This window comes from Centroberyx affinis, unplaced genomic scaffold, assembly GCF_046629955.1.
Source record: "Centroberyx affinis isolate AG114_WGS23_722 - 3 ecotype Tasmania unplaced genomic scaffold, CSIRO-AGI_Caff_v1 ptg001543l_1, whole genome shotgun sequence".
Taxonomy (NCBI): Eukaryota; Metazoa; Chordata; class Actinopteri; order Beryciformes; family Berycidae; genus Centroberyx; species Centroberyx affinis.
Genome location: NW_027279999.1, coordinates 83,073 through 96,109, shown reverse-complemented (window position 1 = coordinate 96,109; position 13,037 = coordinate 83,073). Strand labels below are relative to the sequence as shown.

At 39.5% G+C, this 13,037-nt stretch overlaps 1 protein-coding gene across 1 annotated transcript in view; it reads right to left on the bottom strand.

Annotated features, from left to right (window-relative positions):
• The window catches only part of ythdc1 (YTH N6-methyladenosine RNA binding protein C1), a 30,437-nt gene that overhangs the window by 12,554 nt on the left and 4,846 nt on the right, over positions 1 to 13,037 (bottom strand). The window contains 5 exon segments of the mRNA XM_071527521.1: positions 4,689 to 4,806; positions 7,220 to 7,328; positions 9,234 to 9,328; positions 10,258 to 10,398; positions 11,028 to 11,445. Of these exon segments, the coding sequence (XP_071383622.1) occupies positions 4,689 to 4,806; positions 7,220 to 7,328; positions 9,234 to 9,328; positions 10,258 to 10,398; positions 11,028 to 11,445 (881 nt within the window).

Here is a 13,037-nt window from a genome sequence, read left to right as displayed (position 1 = left end):
GAAAGGGAAAATCTATAATGCTAAATATGGCAGCTCCGACAACGTAAAACGTGTTGTCAGCGAAACTGACGCCTTTGTGTGGGAGAGATTAGATGCTCACTATTGAGAAAATGACTAATTCTACACCACACACAGTGTGGCAGTATTTTAGTAAAAGTGAGTAAGTAACATGTCATATTTGTGACAAAAGACTGGCTTACAACAAAAATGATGCAAGCAATTAATATTTCACTGTTTATTGTACAAGATCTGCTTGCATCCCCTATGTTGTCATTTTTGGAATCGAGAATCAAGACAAATTTTGCCTGGAATTGACTCTATTTCCAATACCTGGAATCGGAGTCGATTCAAAATTTCTGGAATCGAAAAGCCCTAGTTTTTCTGAGACAACAGTGTCCTTCTAAACAAATTTTGAACGCTCCATGATGTTCACAATCCAGCAGCGTAAATATGTAATGCAGATGATTGTATGCATGTCAGAATTTGAGATACAGACAAGTCCCCATTCAAACAGATAAAAGTCTCGTCTTATTACCAAGATGGAACCGAGTGAACCCACTTTCCTTAAAGGGACTTAAAGGGAAAAGTTGATGCTGGTTGGGATAAATGCTTTGCATGCATGTTTTTTTTTTTTTTTTCCAGAGGTTTTGCTTAGTTTTTTATAACTGAGATTTGTAGTTTTGAGTGGAACTTTGTAGTTTTGAACTAGTTTTGTATTTTTTTGTCACTGATCTGTAGTGTATTAGTTGGATTTGTAGTTTTTATGTGGTATTTGTAGTTCTCATTCATAACATTAGTTTCGATGTCTCACTATGGGATACGCTCCCTCGCGTATTCTCAGAAGCATTTATTCCACTCCGCCAGCCCTGAACGGCTGGCAGTCATGACGTGTGTCCGGACCCTCCTCCCTTTATATAGGACTGACGCTGCGTCACTCGTCATTCAATCACCTCTTCTCGCTTCAGAAGTTTATCTCTCGCCTGTTGCTACGGCTAACTAGCTTAACTGTTCATAGATCGGAGCGGACATCACCGAACGCTGGTTTTCTGGAGCTGCTTCCAGGTTTCGCTTCGCTTCTCCATAGGTAAGGCGTTTAGAGAGATTAGAATTGCACTCTAGTCTGTCTCCAAACAGTAGCATTGTTCCCCTCATAGTAGTACCTTCTCCTGGCTTCTACCACTAAGCTAGCTCCAGCTCGATACACTAAGTCTAGCCTACCTTGTCCTCTTCGCTCCACCTGGGCTTGCTTGGCTCTTATCACACCAGATAACTAGCCACCTGTTTAGCACACCGGCTACATGGCGACAGCTGCAAAGCTTCCCCACAGCACGGGGGAAGAAAATGCCACCGCTCATCTCTGCAAGTGTGAGAATAAAATCTCAAGCAAAGACACACACCAGGTCTGCTCTGCTTACCTCGGGCTGGAACATGTCCGGGCTAGGGCTGGGCAATATGGACAAAAAATCATATCTCGGTATTTTTAGGCTGAATAGCGATACACGATATATATCTCGGTATTTTCTACGAAGTAGGCTAAATGTTCAGTTGTAAGTCAAAGCCACATGTGAGATGTCACAAGCACTTTTATTAAAACAAGACTGTGATCAAAATAAAATGCAAAGACAGGGTTTCCTTCCCTGTTTTAGAACAGTCTGGTCAGTTCAGAAAATGACATCACTTTACTGTGATGCAGCCTTTAAAACCAGGAAAAGACAACAATTATGCCATATCACGATATTACGATATCCAAAATCTAAGACGATATCTAGTCTCATATCACAATATCGATATAATATCGATATATCGCCCAGCCCTAGTCCGGGCATCGTTTCATTCTCCCGGCTCATGCGGACACTACGCCGGTTTACAGCGAAGAGCGTCTGTCGTAGGCTAGCTCGCCAGGCTAGTCTCTCGGAGAGGGATCCTCTTCTCACTACCGCCACCGAGGATCACCAGCTCGGTGTGAGTGATAGGGAAACCCCTAACCCAGTTAACCAACGCTGAGGCTTAGTGCTAGATGTTTCAGACTCGATGGCTGAGGCACGAATCCTGCTGGATTTTGAGGAGGAAGGGTCAGTTGGAGAGGAGTTTCTTGTGTCCAACAATGACTCCTCTTTCCTTCCCCTGACATTGTGACAACAGATCTCTGAAACTGTCAGTGGCAATCCCCTTGACATGTCGGCTGCTAAGGGAGTGAGGGAGGGAACATCACCCCTTCCCACTCTCAGCGTGAACATGCACAACGTGTGCAAACGCGCTGTCGCAGTGGAGGCCCCCTGGTCTTGCTATGAGGGGAAGAAATTGCCCCACGCTAAGTGGGCTGCTAGGGAGCTTCTTCCAGTTTTTCCAGAGCTCCTGGAGGTGGTGTCCTCCTCCTGGAAGGAGAACCCATACTCCCCCCCATCCAAGGGGTGTCTTCTCTGGATTCTGAGGGGCTGGAGAAACATGCCATGGCCCGTCTGCCACCGCTAGAACTCACCTCCAGCCGAAGCCGTCGGCTGCATCATCCAGGTTACCCTCTCTGCTGTCAAAAGCAGACCTGTTCCAGTCCACCATGACTGAGAGGGTGTTTAAGGCGGCTGCTGTGGCGGTGAGGGCGCTTAATGTCACCTTAATGCTCACTGCATATGAAGGTGAGTTATGTGATGACATGTCTGACAAGCCTGATGCAGCCGTGTGGGACGAGATCCCCACGGTAACAGACATCTGTCTCTGGGTGCAGCGCTGCGCTGTCCAGGCGACAGGAAGTCCATGGCGATGATGGTGTTGAGCCAGGTGGCTCAACCTGACCATCCTGTCTGACACGGAGAAGTAGGACATCTTGGATGTTCCTGTTTTCTCCGAAGGGATCTTCAGCTCCGCACTTGCCTCCATGCAGAAGCGGTGTGAGGCGAAGAAGAAAGAGGATGAGACATTGCAGCTCTGTCTCACATGGAAGGCCAGCCCACAGCACAGTTGTCACCCAGACAGACCTTCACCCAGGTGGTCTCCGGGCCCAACCCCTCTTCCACATCCCCAAACGCCTTAAGGTCCAGGTCCCTGCTGAGGTGCCTCCCAGCGGCCCCGATGCTAAAGGCGCCTGGTCCAAGAAGCCCTTCAACCCTGCTGCTACACAGGCTAGCCGACCGGTTCCGACATCCAGTCAGCAGGCAAGGGGGAAGTAGACGGCGTCTTAGCGGTCTACCCCGCCGCTGGAGGGACAGCCTGGGAGAGCCTTCTCCAATATTACAGTGTTGGCTTTGGGGGCAAGACTGGGGGTCAGCATCCCCTTACCTGCCGGTTTATGAGAAGGGCACAGAGGTTGCTTCCTGTCTCCAAACCCATTTCTGCTTTGTGGGATTTGGCAGTTGTATTAGAGGCTCTGGTAAGCCTCCCATTTGAGCCAATTGAGCAGGTAGATAGATATGAAGCCGTTAAACAACAACGGCTTTATTGTTGGCTTTGAGGGTGACCTTGCGGCCTAACCCTGCTTTTGTCCCTAAAGTAATTAACCCATGCTGCCTTGTGGATCTTGTTGCTTTCCAATCTGGGCCCTTCTGCTCCCCGGAGCAGCAACGGTTGCATTTGTTAGTGATTTGTTAGTGAAGCATAGTGATATACATATACACACACACATATACTGTATATATATATATACACACACATATATATACACAGATATACATATATGTATAGGAGGAGGGGCCTGACGCATGTGTCACGACTGCCAGCTACTCAGGGCTGGCGTAGTAGAATAAATGCTTCTGAAGATACGTGAGGGAGTGAATCCCACAGTAAGACATCTCACTACTCAGAGGACCTGGGTTATGCAAGTAACCTTAAGTTTTGCAACCGGGCTTTGTAGATTTGTAGTGGATTTGTATTTTTTTATACTTTACTGTATAAGTGTACTATACTACAATATACTACCCTATGTTGCAATTAAAATCCTTCAAAAACTACATATTCCAACTTAAAGGAGGGATATAATTTGCTCTTTCCAATTTTATATAAAATACATGTTACATTTTTTTCAGTAAAAATCGTTTAGTTATATCTTTAGCTATTCACTTCCCAGTGTTTGTTTCCCTCCTACGAGAAAATAGGTTGTTTTACATAAGCAGCTTCTTATGCTAATGAGCTACTGCTCTGATTGGCTGATCATTCTGGAAGGCCCACCCTCCTCTTAGCGCTGATTGGTCGATTTCAGATAGTCCAGTATCTACATAGACACTGGAGCAAAATCTGACTAGCTTGTACAAGGGGCGTGTTTTATAGTTGGTGACTCTGGGGAAACGGCAGAGTAACATGATTCAATTTTTTTACTGTGATTACTTCACATCTCCAAGTACCAAAATCACCATAAACACTTAGAATTCCCACATCCTAGGATTCCCCCCTCTTTAAAAACTACAAATGCCAGTCTAGACATTATGTATTTTATATTGCCATATATCTTTTCTGCACTATTTTTATTACCTTACCAGTACTTTGTTCTGCCATTGCTAATATTAAAAAAAAAATTTGTATGTATATATTTGTTTAGGATCCTGTCTTGTAGCTGCTGTTTTTTTTCATTTTACATTTTTTTTTATTTATTTATTTATTTTTATTAAGTTTTTAGTTTTTTTTATTCAGGACATTTTTTGTTAGTTTTTCAGGACTTTTTCGGTAGAGTTTTGCTAATTTTTTGGTAGGTTTTTGTTTACCTGCAGAGCCAGTCGATCTTGAAGACACCGCCCAGCATCTTGGCATTCATGCCAGCCGGTAAAACCCAGTGGATGGGGGAGCCACCGTGGTGCGACTCTGACGACAGACGGGCAAAACCTGTGCCGAAAAAAGAAAGAAAAAAATACTTTTACACATAAAAAAGTAGACATACAGGCCACGCAAATTTAAGAGTTAATATCTTCAAAACAAAAGTAGATATAAAAAATCTGCTAAGACAATTTAAAGAGCTTGGTCAATAGATGCTGCTAACCAATTTTGCTAATTGGTCAAACGGTGGGAGGAGATGTTAAAAATGTGTTTTCCAAAAAATTCCAAATATCTCAAAAACTTTCTGGGTGACCTTGAGGGTCCTTATGGCAAAGTTGTAGAGTATGGTCAGCTGGACATGTGTACCAAGTTTCCTGTAAATTGGACAAATGGTGTGGATGATATATCACCTTTTATTTTTGATCTTTGATTATAGCACTGATGATGACGTGAAGCCATACTAGACCATGGTGCAAAGTTTCATGGCTATAGCATGTACCATCTCACAGGAAATTGATGGCCGTGGAGAAAACCCGTAATAATAATAATAATAATAATAATAAAGTACCAGTACAAAAACAATAGGGGTTCTGCCCTGCTGGCATGAACCCCTAATAAGAACAAAAAACAGACAAAATAAAAATTTTTTTTTAAAAAGAGAACAATTATAAAATACACATTGAAAACAGACAAAATAAAAACCATTAAAAATAATAAGAAAAAAAAACAACATACTAATGTAAAAATAAAATATAAGAAAATTTAAATCAATATAAAATGCAAGATAAAAATAAAAGACAAAAATACAGAAAATTGTTCTAAAATGTAATTATTAAAGAAAATTATTTAAAGTGGATACAGACAACTTTTCAACTTTCCCCCCGTTCCCCCCCTAGTGTTTCCAAGTGGTATTGTTGTTGTTTGAGCCGCTGTCGCAAAGACAACCGGATCTCTTTCCATTAGAGCCTAGCTCCGTGCAACAGAACAAACCATCTTTTTTTTTTTTCTTTTGTAATTTTATTTCTTTCTTTTATCTTCCTTTTCTTTCTTTTTTTTTTCTTTCTCTTCTTTTTTCTCCTCTGTTTTAAACTATGTTCTTTCAAATGTGTGTGTATGTATATCTTTACACTATATGTTTAAAAGATTCAATAAACTTTTATTATAAAAAAAAATAACAAACCATCTGTCTGCTTATCAACTCCTTGATCAAAACACAATATACTTTCACCACTGCTCATTTTTAGAAAGGCCACTGCAAGAAAACCTGTTCTTTGTTTAGATTATCAAACGGACAATGGATCATTTGTTTGTTTCTGGCTGCTAGCGTTAGCATTAGCTAGTGTAGCTAGCGTTAGCAACATGGCTAATGTACTTGGAGGTGTGAAAAACAATATCAGAACCTTTACAAACTAATTTCACAAATCTGTAAATTGTGATGCTGACGGAGCCGAATCTTATTTTTTTTGGTGTTTTTCGGTGTCACCTTGGAATTTGCCGATCTCGCAAATTTAATAAATAACATTCAGAAAATAAAAATCACAAAATATAAATGTAAACATCTATACATTTAAAATTCAAAAATAAAATGAACACAAAATTAAATGAAAATCAGAAAATATAAAAAACAAAAGATACAAATAAAAAATAGAATAGAGAAATTTCTGAAGAAATTGTGCACAATCTTTTGTTTTTTCGGTGTTGACCTTGGAATTTGCTGCTCTCATATACATAAACTTGAAATTAAGATACAATGAAAATCAGAAAATACAGAAAACATTGAATAATAAAATATAACAATACAAAATAATTTCAGTAAAGCAAATTTTAAAAACAAACTAGAAATAACCGCCTCGCGGTTGTATGCTTCCGCCAATAAACTTTGTTTTATCATTGCAAGGACAGTCTTTATTTACTAAACATATATAATTAATGTGATTATTAGGTCAACTTAAAGGATTTTGGTGTCTGCAAAAGTAAGTGACAGCACTTCCACCGTTTTTGTAAAATGACCCAAGATCGTTTCCTCAGCTACAGTGGTAAGCAAAACATTATGATGTCACAGTGAAGTTGACCTTTGAACTTTTGGATATAAAATGCCATCACTTCATCATTTTATCCTATTAGACATTTGTGTGACATTTTGTCATAATTAGCGTATGAATTCTTCAGTTATGGACAAAAATGTCTTTTGTGAGGTCACAGTGACCTTGACTTTTGACCACCAAATTCTAACCAGTTCATCCTTGAGTCCAAGTGGACGTTTGTGTCAGATGTGGGAAAAACAAAAAGGCGTTCCTGAGATATCGCGTTCACGAGAATGGGACGGACAGACGGACGGACGGACAACCCGAAAACATAATGCCTCCAGCCATGGCTGTCGCCGGTGCGGAGGCATAAAAACTAAACAAAACTAACAAAAAACAATTAATAAAAATGAGACATTTATAAAGCAGTTGTAATATACAATATTTTTTGGTGTTACCTTGGAATTTGCCGCTCTCTCGCACAGAGAAGATGAGGACGACACTGCGGGCCGAGCGGAACGCTGCGTTCAGCTTCTTCTCGTTCACCGGCAGCGTGGACCACACGCCCTGAAAAAACCCAATCCATTTTAAAAAATGTATTTATTTCATAACAAATGGCAGCTGTAAGACTAAGAGAGGTTAAGAATACAGAGAGGAGTGGACCACACACCCTAAATAAATAGTATTTTTTTTTTTTATAAATTAACAGCAGCTGCAAGACTAAGAGCAAGGACCAGACGCCCTAAAAAACTGTTTTATAATTATTATTTTTTTTTAAATAAAGCTGCAAGACTAAGAACGAGGACCAGATGCACTTATATATAAACATGTATATAATTTAATATATAATAAATAATATAATAAATGTAATTTCAAAATTGAAATGCTTATAAAAAAACTGATATATACACACATTTTTTTTTTTAATGTATTAAAAAACAGCAGCTGTAAGTCTAACAGGAGGACCAGACAACCTAAATAAAACCTAAACAAAAATTATAGCGGTGAGGCCGGGCATTTTGAGGAGGAGGATGAAAAATAGGAAGATAAATAATTATTTAAAACTTCTTAAATTAAAAATCTTTGAAATGATGTGTCTCTAATCCACACAGCACAATGCCTAAGTAGACATAAGCATGTTCATTGCAGCACCCAAGGTTCGAACTCACAACCTTTGCCACCAAGCCTTGATCATGTTGATCTACCTGAGAAGTGGGATCATCAGAGGCTTCACACTGTGACTTAGCCAACCACCAGGCTGCAGGAGAACAGCTGGCCATGCATTTACAGGCAGATTTCAAACTAGTGTCAAATATTCAGTATTCAAGACAAAATTCTGAGACTTTGCATACTTCATCTAGACAACATAGAGATGTCTGTAATTTTTTTTTTTTTTTACAAAGATTGATTGCTCCATAAGCCAAAAACTGATGTTTAAAGATGGTCTATTTCCATTGACTGCAATAGTTTACATGAGGGCAGAATTCAAAATACTGTCAAAAATTCAGTTTTTGAGATAAAATTCTGAAATTTTACACACTTCATCTACCATGACAGCAAGATTTTGTCATTTATCTTCATGAACATTAGAGATTTATTTAGTGAGAATGTGCAGTAGCTGTTTACAGTAAAACATTTTGATGCACTGTGGGCTCAATTTGTGATAATTCAAAAATCTGGCTGGATGGTTTGTGGAGGACAGTCTGAAGATGCTGTGCAGCAAGTTTGGTGTCAATTGAGCAAAAAATGTGGGAGGAGAAAAACAGAGTGATGGACTTCATAATTCCTGCAGCTCGAAGCATCTGAACATTTCTACATTTTGGTGAAAGTTGCAAAGCCGGACGACTGATTTGTTATGAATTCTCAAAGTTTTAAACTTTAGACGGTTGCTGTAGCGCCACCATCAGGACTGTTGACCCCCAAAGCCAGTTGAGTAAGTTTGGCATGGGACTGGACCTATGTGCAAGGTTTGGTTTATTTTCATGCATGGGAAGGCAGACTTCCTTGTAGGAAGAAGAATAATAACATTGGCAAATACAAAGAGGGACCAGCAGAGCTGCCCGGCCCCTAATTACAGTTAAAAAATAAAAATGTAAAACTTTAATTCACAAATTGAAAATGAATTTTGTTAAAATTTCATTGAACTAATTTAACTTTATAAAAATGTAAAATGAAAAAAAAAGCAACTACAAGACTAAATATAGTTGAAAAGAAAAACATATTTATTAAATAGGGACAGTGCATAAAAACCAAATGTAAATATGCCAGATTTAGCCACCAGGAGAATTTTTACATCTGCTGATGTCACAGTTAAATCACACACATGAATCTACATAAAATAATTCTAGTATAACCTATTAAAAAGATAGGAAGAGGGAAAAAATGGGGAGAAAAAAATCAACACCCATCATAACTACTCAAATTAGTTCACAGTACACATACTGTATATTGTAATATGTATATTCATCGTACCTTTGCTTTAGCCAATGAGACGTTCTCATGGTTGTTGCTCTTGATTAAAAAGAAGCGGGCGTCTCGCAGGATGTAACGCAGTTTACTGGTCTGATCTGAAAAAAAGACAAAATCTTTATCTATATTAAAGGATGAGGCTGGTGTTTTTAATGCATTTCTTACCATCAACAAATCCTATTTGCAATGTATTAAAAAACACCAGCCGCATCCTTTTTACAGAAAAGTATTAGGGCCAGTGTAGGAGACCACAGCCAGGGTTAGGGGGGGTAATATTCTGAGATTAGACTTTAATTTTTTTCTCCCAGAAAACTACCCTCTCACCCCAGCTGCAGTAAAAACAAACAATTTCACCTACAATGGCCCTAATACGCTTCCCTACCAATTAAATTGAATTTTCATCAAAAAATTATTTAAAAAAAATTAACTATTCATGTGGAAAGAGTCATTTGCTGACTCTCCATTTTACCCAATTTCGAGAAATATTAGAAATTTAGAAATATAAAAATTTAAAACTGTTCATTCTGTAAGAGTTGTTTTTCTTTCAAATTTCATTTAAATTACATTAAAAATATAAAAATGTATAAGTGTTCACATGAGCAGGATCGTTTGCTAACTTTTCCCCATTACATTACAGTGTTCAGTCTATCAAAATAAAAGCATCTCCTTAATCTCCATTTGACCCCATTTAATTTAAACTGCAGTAAAAATATTAAAATTAAAAACTGTTAATGTGATCAGAATCATTTGCCGACTCTCCGCATTTCTCCCTCCGCTGATTTTACCACATTTCATTTAAATTGCATTGAAAAATTTGAAACTGTTGAGATCAGGATGCTGACTGTTTCCCATTACAGTACAGTGTGAAATCTATCACAATAAAAGCGTCTCCTTACTCTCCATGCGACCCCACTACATTACAGTCTTAAATCTATCAAAATAAAAGCGTCTCCTTACTCTCCATGCGACCCCACTACATTACAGTCTTAAATCTATCAAAATAAAAGCGTCTCCTTACTCTCCATGCCTTTGCGAACGGCTCGGACTGAAGACGACAGCTTCTCCCGCTTTTTCTCCGAGCCTTTAAAAATAAACGCAAAAAACATGATTACAGACAGAAAACATTAAGTGAAACCTTTTATTTTGCAGTATTTCTATACCAAGTCTTCTTTGCCCCCCTTTTAAAAATGTCTTTCCCCAAATGTTAATTACTTTTTCATTTCAAATTAATTTTAGTGCAGCCAATAAATAACTTCAGAAAAAAACATGTTGAAAAATGTTGAAAAAAAAAAAGAAAAAGAAAATGAATGAATAAATTTTTAAAAAATGATAAAAAAAAGAAAAGAAAAAAAGTAAATTGTTTTGGTTTTTACCGGGAGGTTAAAAAAAAATTAAAAAAAGTTGTCTTTTACCAAAATAATTTTTTTAATAGAAACAAAATTTTTAAAATGTTTTGTTTTTGTTTGTGTTTACCTGAAGCATCAGAGGCAGAGCCGATAAAATAGATGAAAAAGAAAAACAGACAATGTAAAAAAAAAAAAAAGTTTGTTTTACTTTTTATCAAAAGAAAAAAAAAAATTTTAAAAAATGTAAAATAAGATTCATATTTTTTGGGGAAAAAAAAAGTCATAAAAGATTTTTTGTTTTTGTTTGTCTGAAGCCTCAGAGGCAGAACCAAGAAATAAATGACAATAAAAATCACATTTTATTTTATTTTATAAAAAAATGTTTTTCAATTTTACCAAAAAAAAAAAAAAGTGTAATAAAAACGTTTGAAAACAAAATGTAGAAACGTACCTGAGGCGTCGGAGGCGGAGCCGGACCTCGCCGACTCGCCGTCATCAGAGAAGCTGACGGACGACGCCGAGCGCGAGTCGCCCGCCTCGCTGCGCGTGTCATAGCCTCCCGCCTCGCCAGCCCCGCCCCCCCGCCGCTCGTACTCTTCCTCCTCCTCTTCCTCCTCCTCCTCTTCCTCCTCCTCTTCTTCTTCCTCCTTCTCCTCCTCTTCCTCCTCCTCCATGCCTTCTTCTTCCTCTTCCTCCTCCTCTTCTTCGTCTTCGTCTTCCTCGTCACCGTGCGAGGCGACGGGGGAGGAGCTTCCCGTTTCCTGATCGGAGCCGTACTCGGCCCCGCCCCCCGGCGCCGTGTCCTCCTCCTCTGATTGGTTGTCGTTGTTGGGGGAGGGGCTTCCTCGCCGCTCGTCGCGTCGGAGCTTCTGGAGGGACAGAAACTAAATTTTCACTCTGAAAATTGTGGAAACGTTTCCATCGTTACTGTACTGTAAGAAATTCTCCAAACTAATTACACACATATATATATAAAATATATATAAATAAATACAGAACTGCGCGTGGTTTACCAAACTGTGTCCGTATGGATTTCCACATCAATTATTCTTTTCTTACCCGGTAAGCCCCGGGGCTCTGTGGAGAACAGGTACAGCGGTGCCACGTTTTTATGCTGAATGACGATTGTAAACTGTGGAAGACGGATCGCGTCCCGCTCACTGCTGCTGGAGCGGCAGCTGTAACCGTGTGGTCAGATATGGGCGTGCGGCCCGGTGGCCCGGCGGCCCGGCGGCCGGGATTCACCTCAGCACTTTCCTTCAGCCGGTGCTTTGAGCTCACAGTGCAGATCAAACACCCGGTTCCCTTAATGTGTCGCACCAAGTGCCAAACGGTTTCCCGTCTCCACCCGTTTCTTCAGTCCATGCCCATCTATAAACTTTGTTTTCATACTTCAGCTGTGTGGCGCCCCGGTGGATCACTGAGCAGAGCGCGTACCATCAGGCTCAGTCCAGCAGCGACCCGGGTTGGAATCCGGCCCCCGGTCATTTGCTGCATGTCCTCCCCTCTCTCTCCCATACCTTCCTGTCTCTCTCTCACTATCTCTGTCAAAGCATAAAATGCCTAAAATACTTCAGCTGTGCTACATGGTAAGTAGCTCACTGTTCATTGGATAAAAGAAAAAAAAAACTTAACTCGCATTCCATTGGTAATTGTAAAATATCACTTTGCTGAACATGACTGGATAAAACGCATCAAAAACAAAAGCCCATGTGGAGTGAGTTTCTATTTTTGCAAGAACAGTTTGTGAATCTAAAATGTCCAGCACAGTGCCTTTAAACCCTGTCTTTAAAATGAAAAATAAATGAAATCCTTTTTTTTTTTTTATTAAACCTAAATGTAGGGCTGAGCAATATGGCAAAAATCTTATATTGATATAACTTTTTTTTTTTTATCAGACAACATATATCACAATATAAACTAAGTCATTTTTGTCAGACTTAAAAATTACCTTTTGAATGAAAGCTGAAGATACCAATGTTATTTGGAGGGTTTTTTATTTTCAATCAGAAGAGAACATGAAAATGAGGACTACTGTTAAGTGCCTGCCAAGGCAGTACAACTTAAGAACTGTGAGGTAGAACATTAAGAAAAAAAACTTGTCATTTCCGGTCAGCATATATCCTTTGTGCAAAATACAGCATTTACATAATCATTAAGATATTGAATGCCTGAAATCTAAAATCTGCCAACTCACATCTGACCAGGCGCTCTAACCTCTCTCTCCGACGGTGAACTGATGTCTTTCTTTGCCTTCCTTCCACCTCTCTCTCTTCCACCTCTCTCTCTTCCACCTCTCTCTCTTCCACCTCTCTCTCTTCCACCTCTCTCTCTTCCACCTCTCTCTCTTCCACCTCTCTCTCTTCTCAACTCCAACCAAAACACAAAGCACATGTAGGATCTGCACAGCAGCCTGACCCTGCAGAGCCAGACAGGAGGCGGAGCGGAGCTGAGAAGAGTC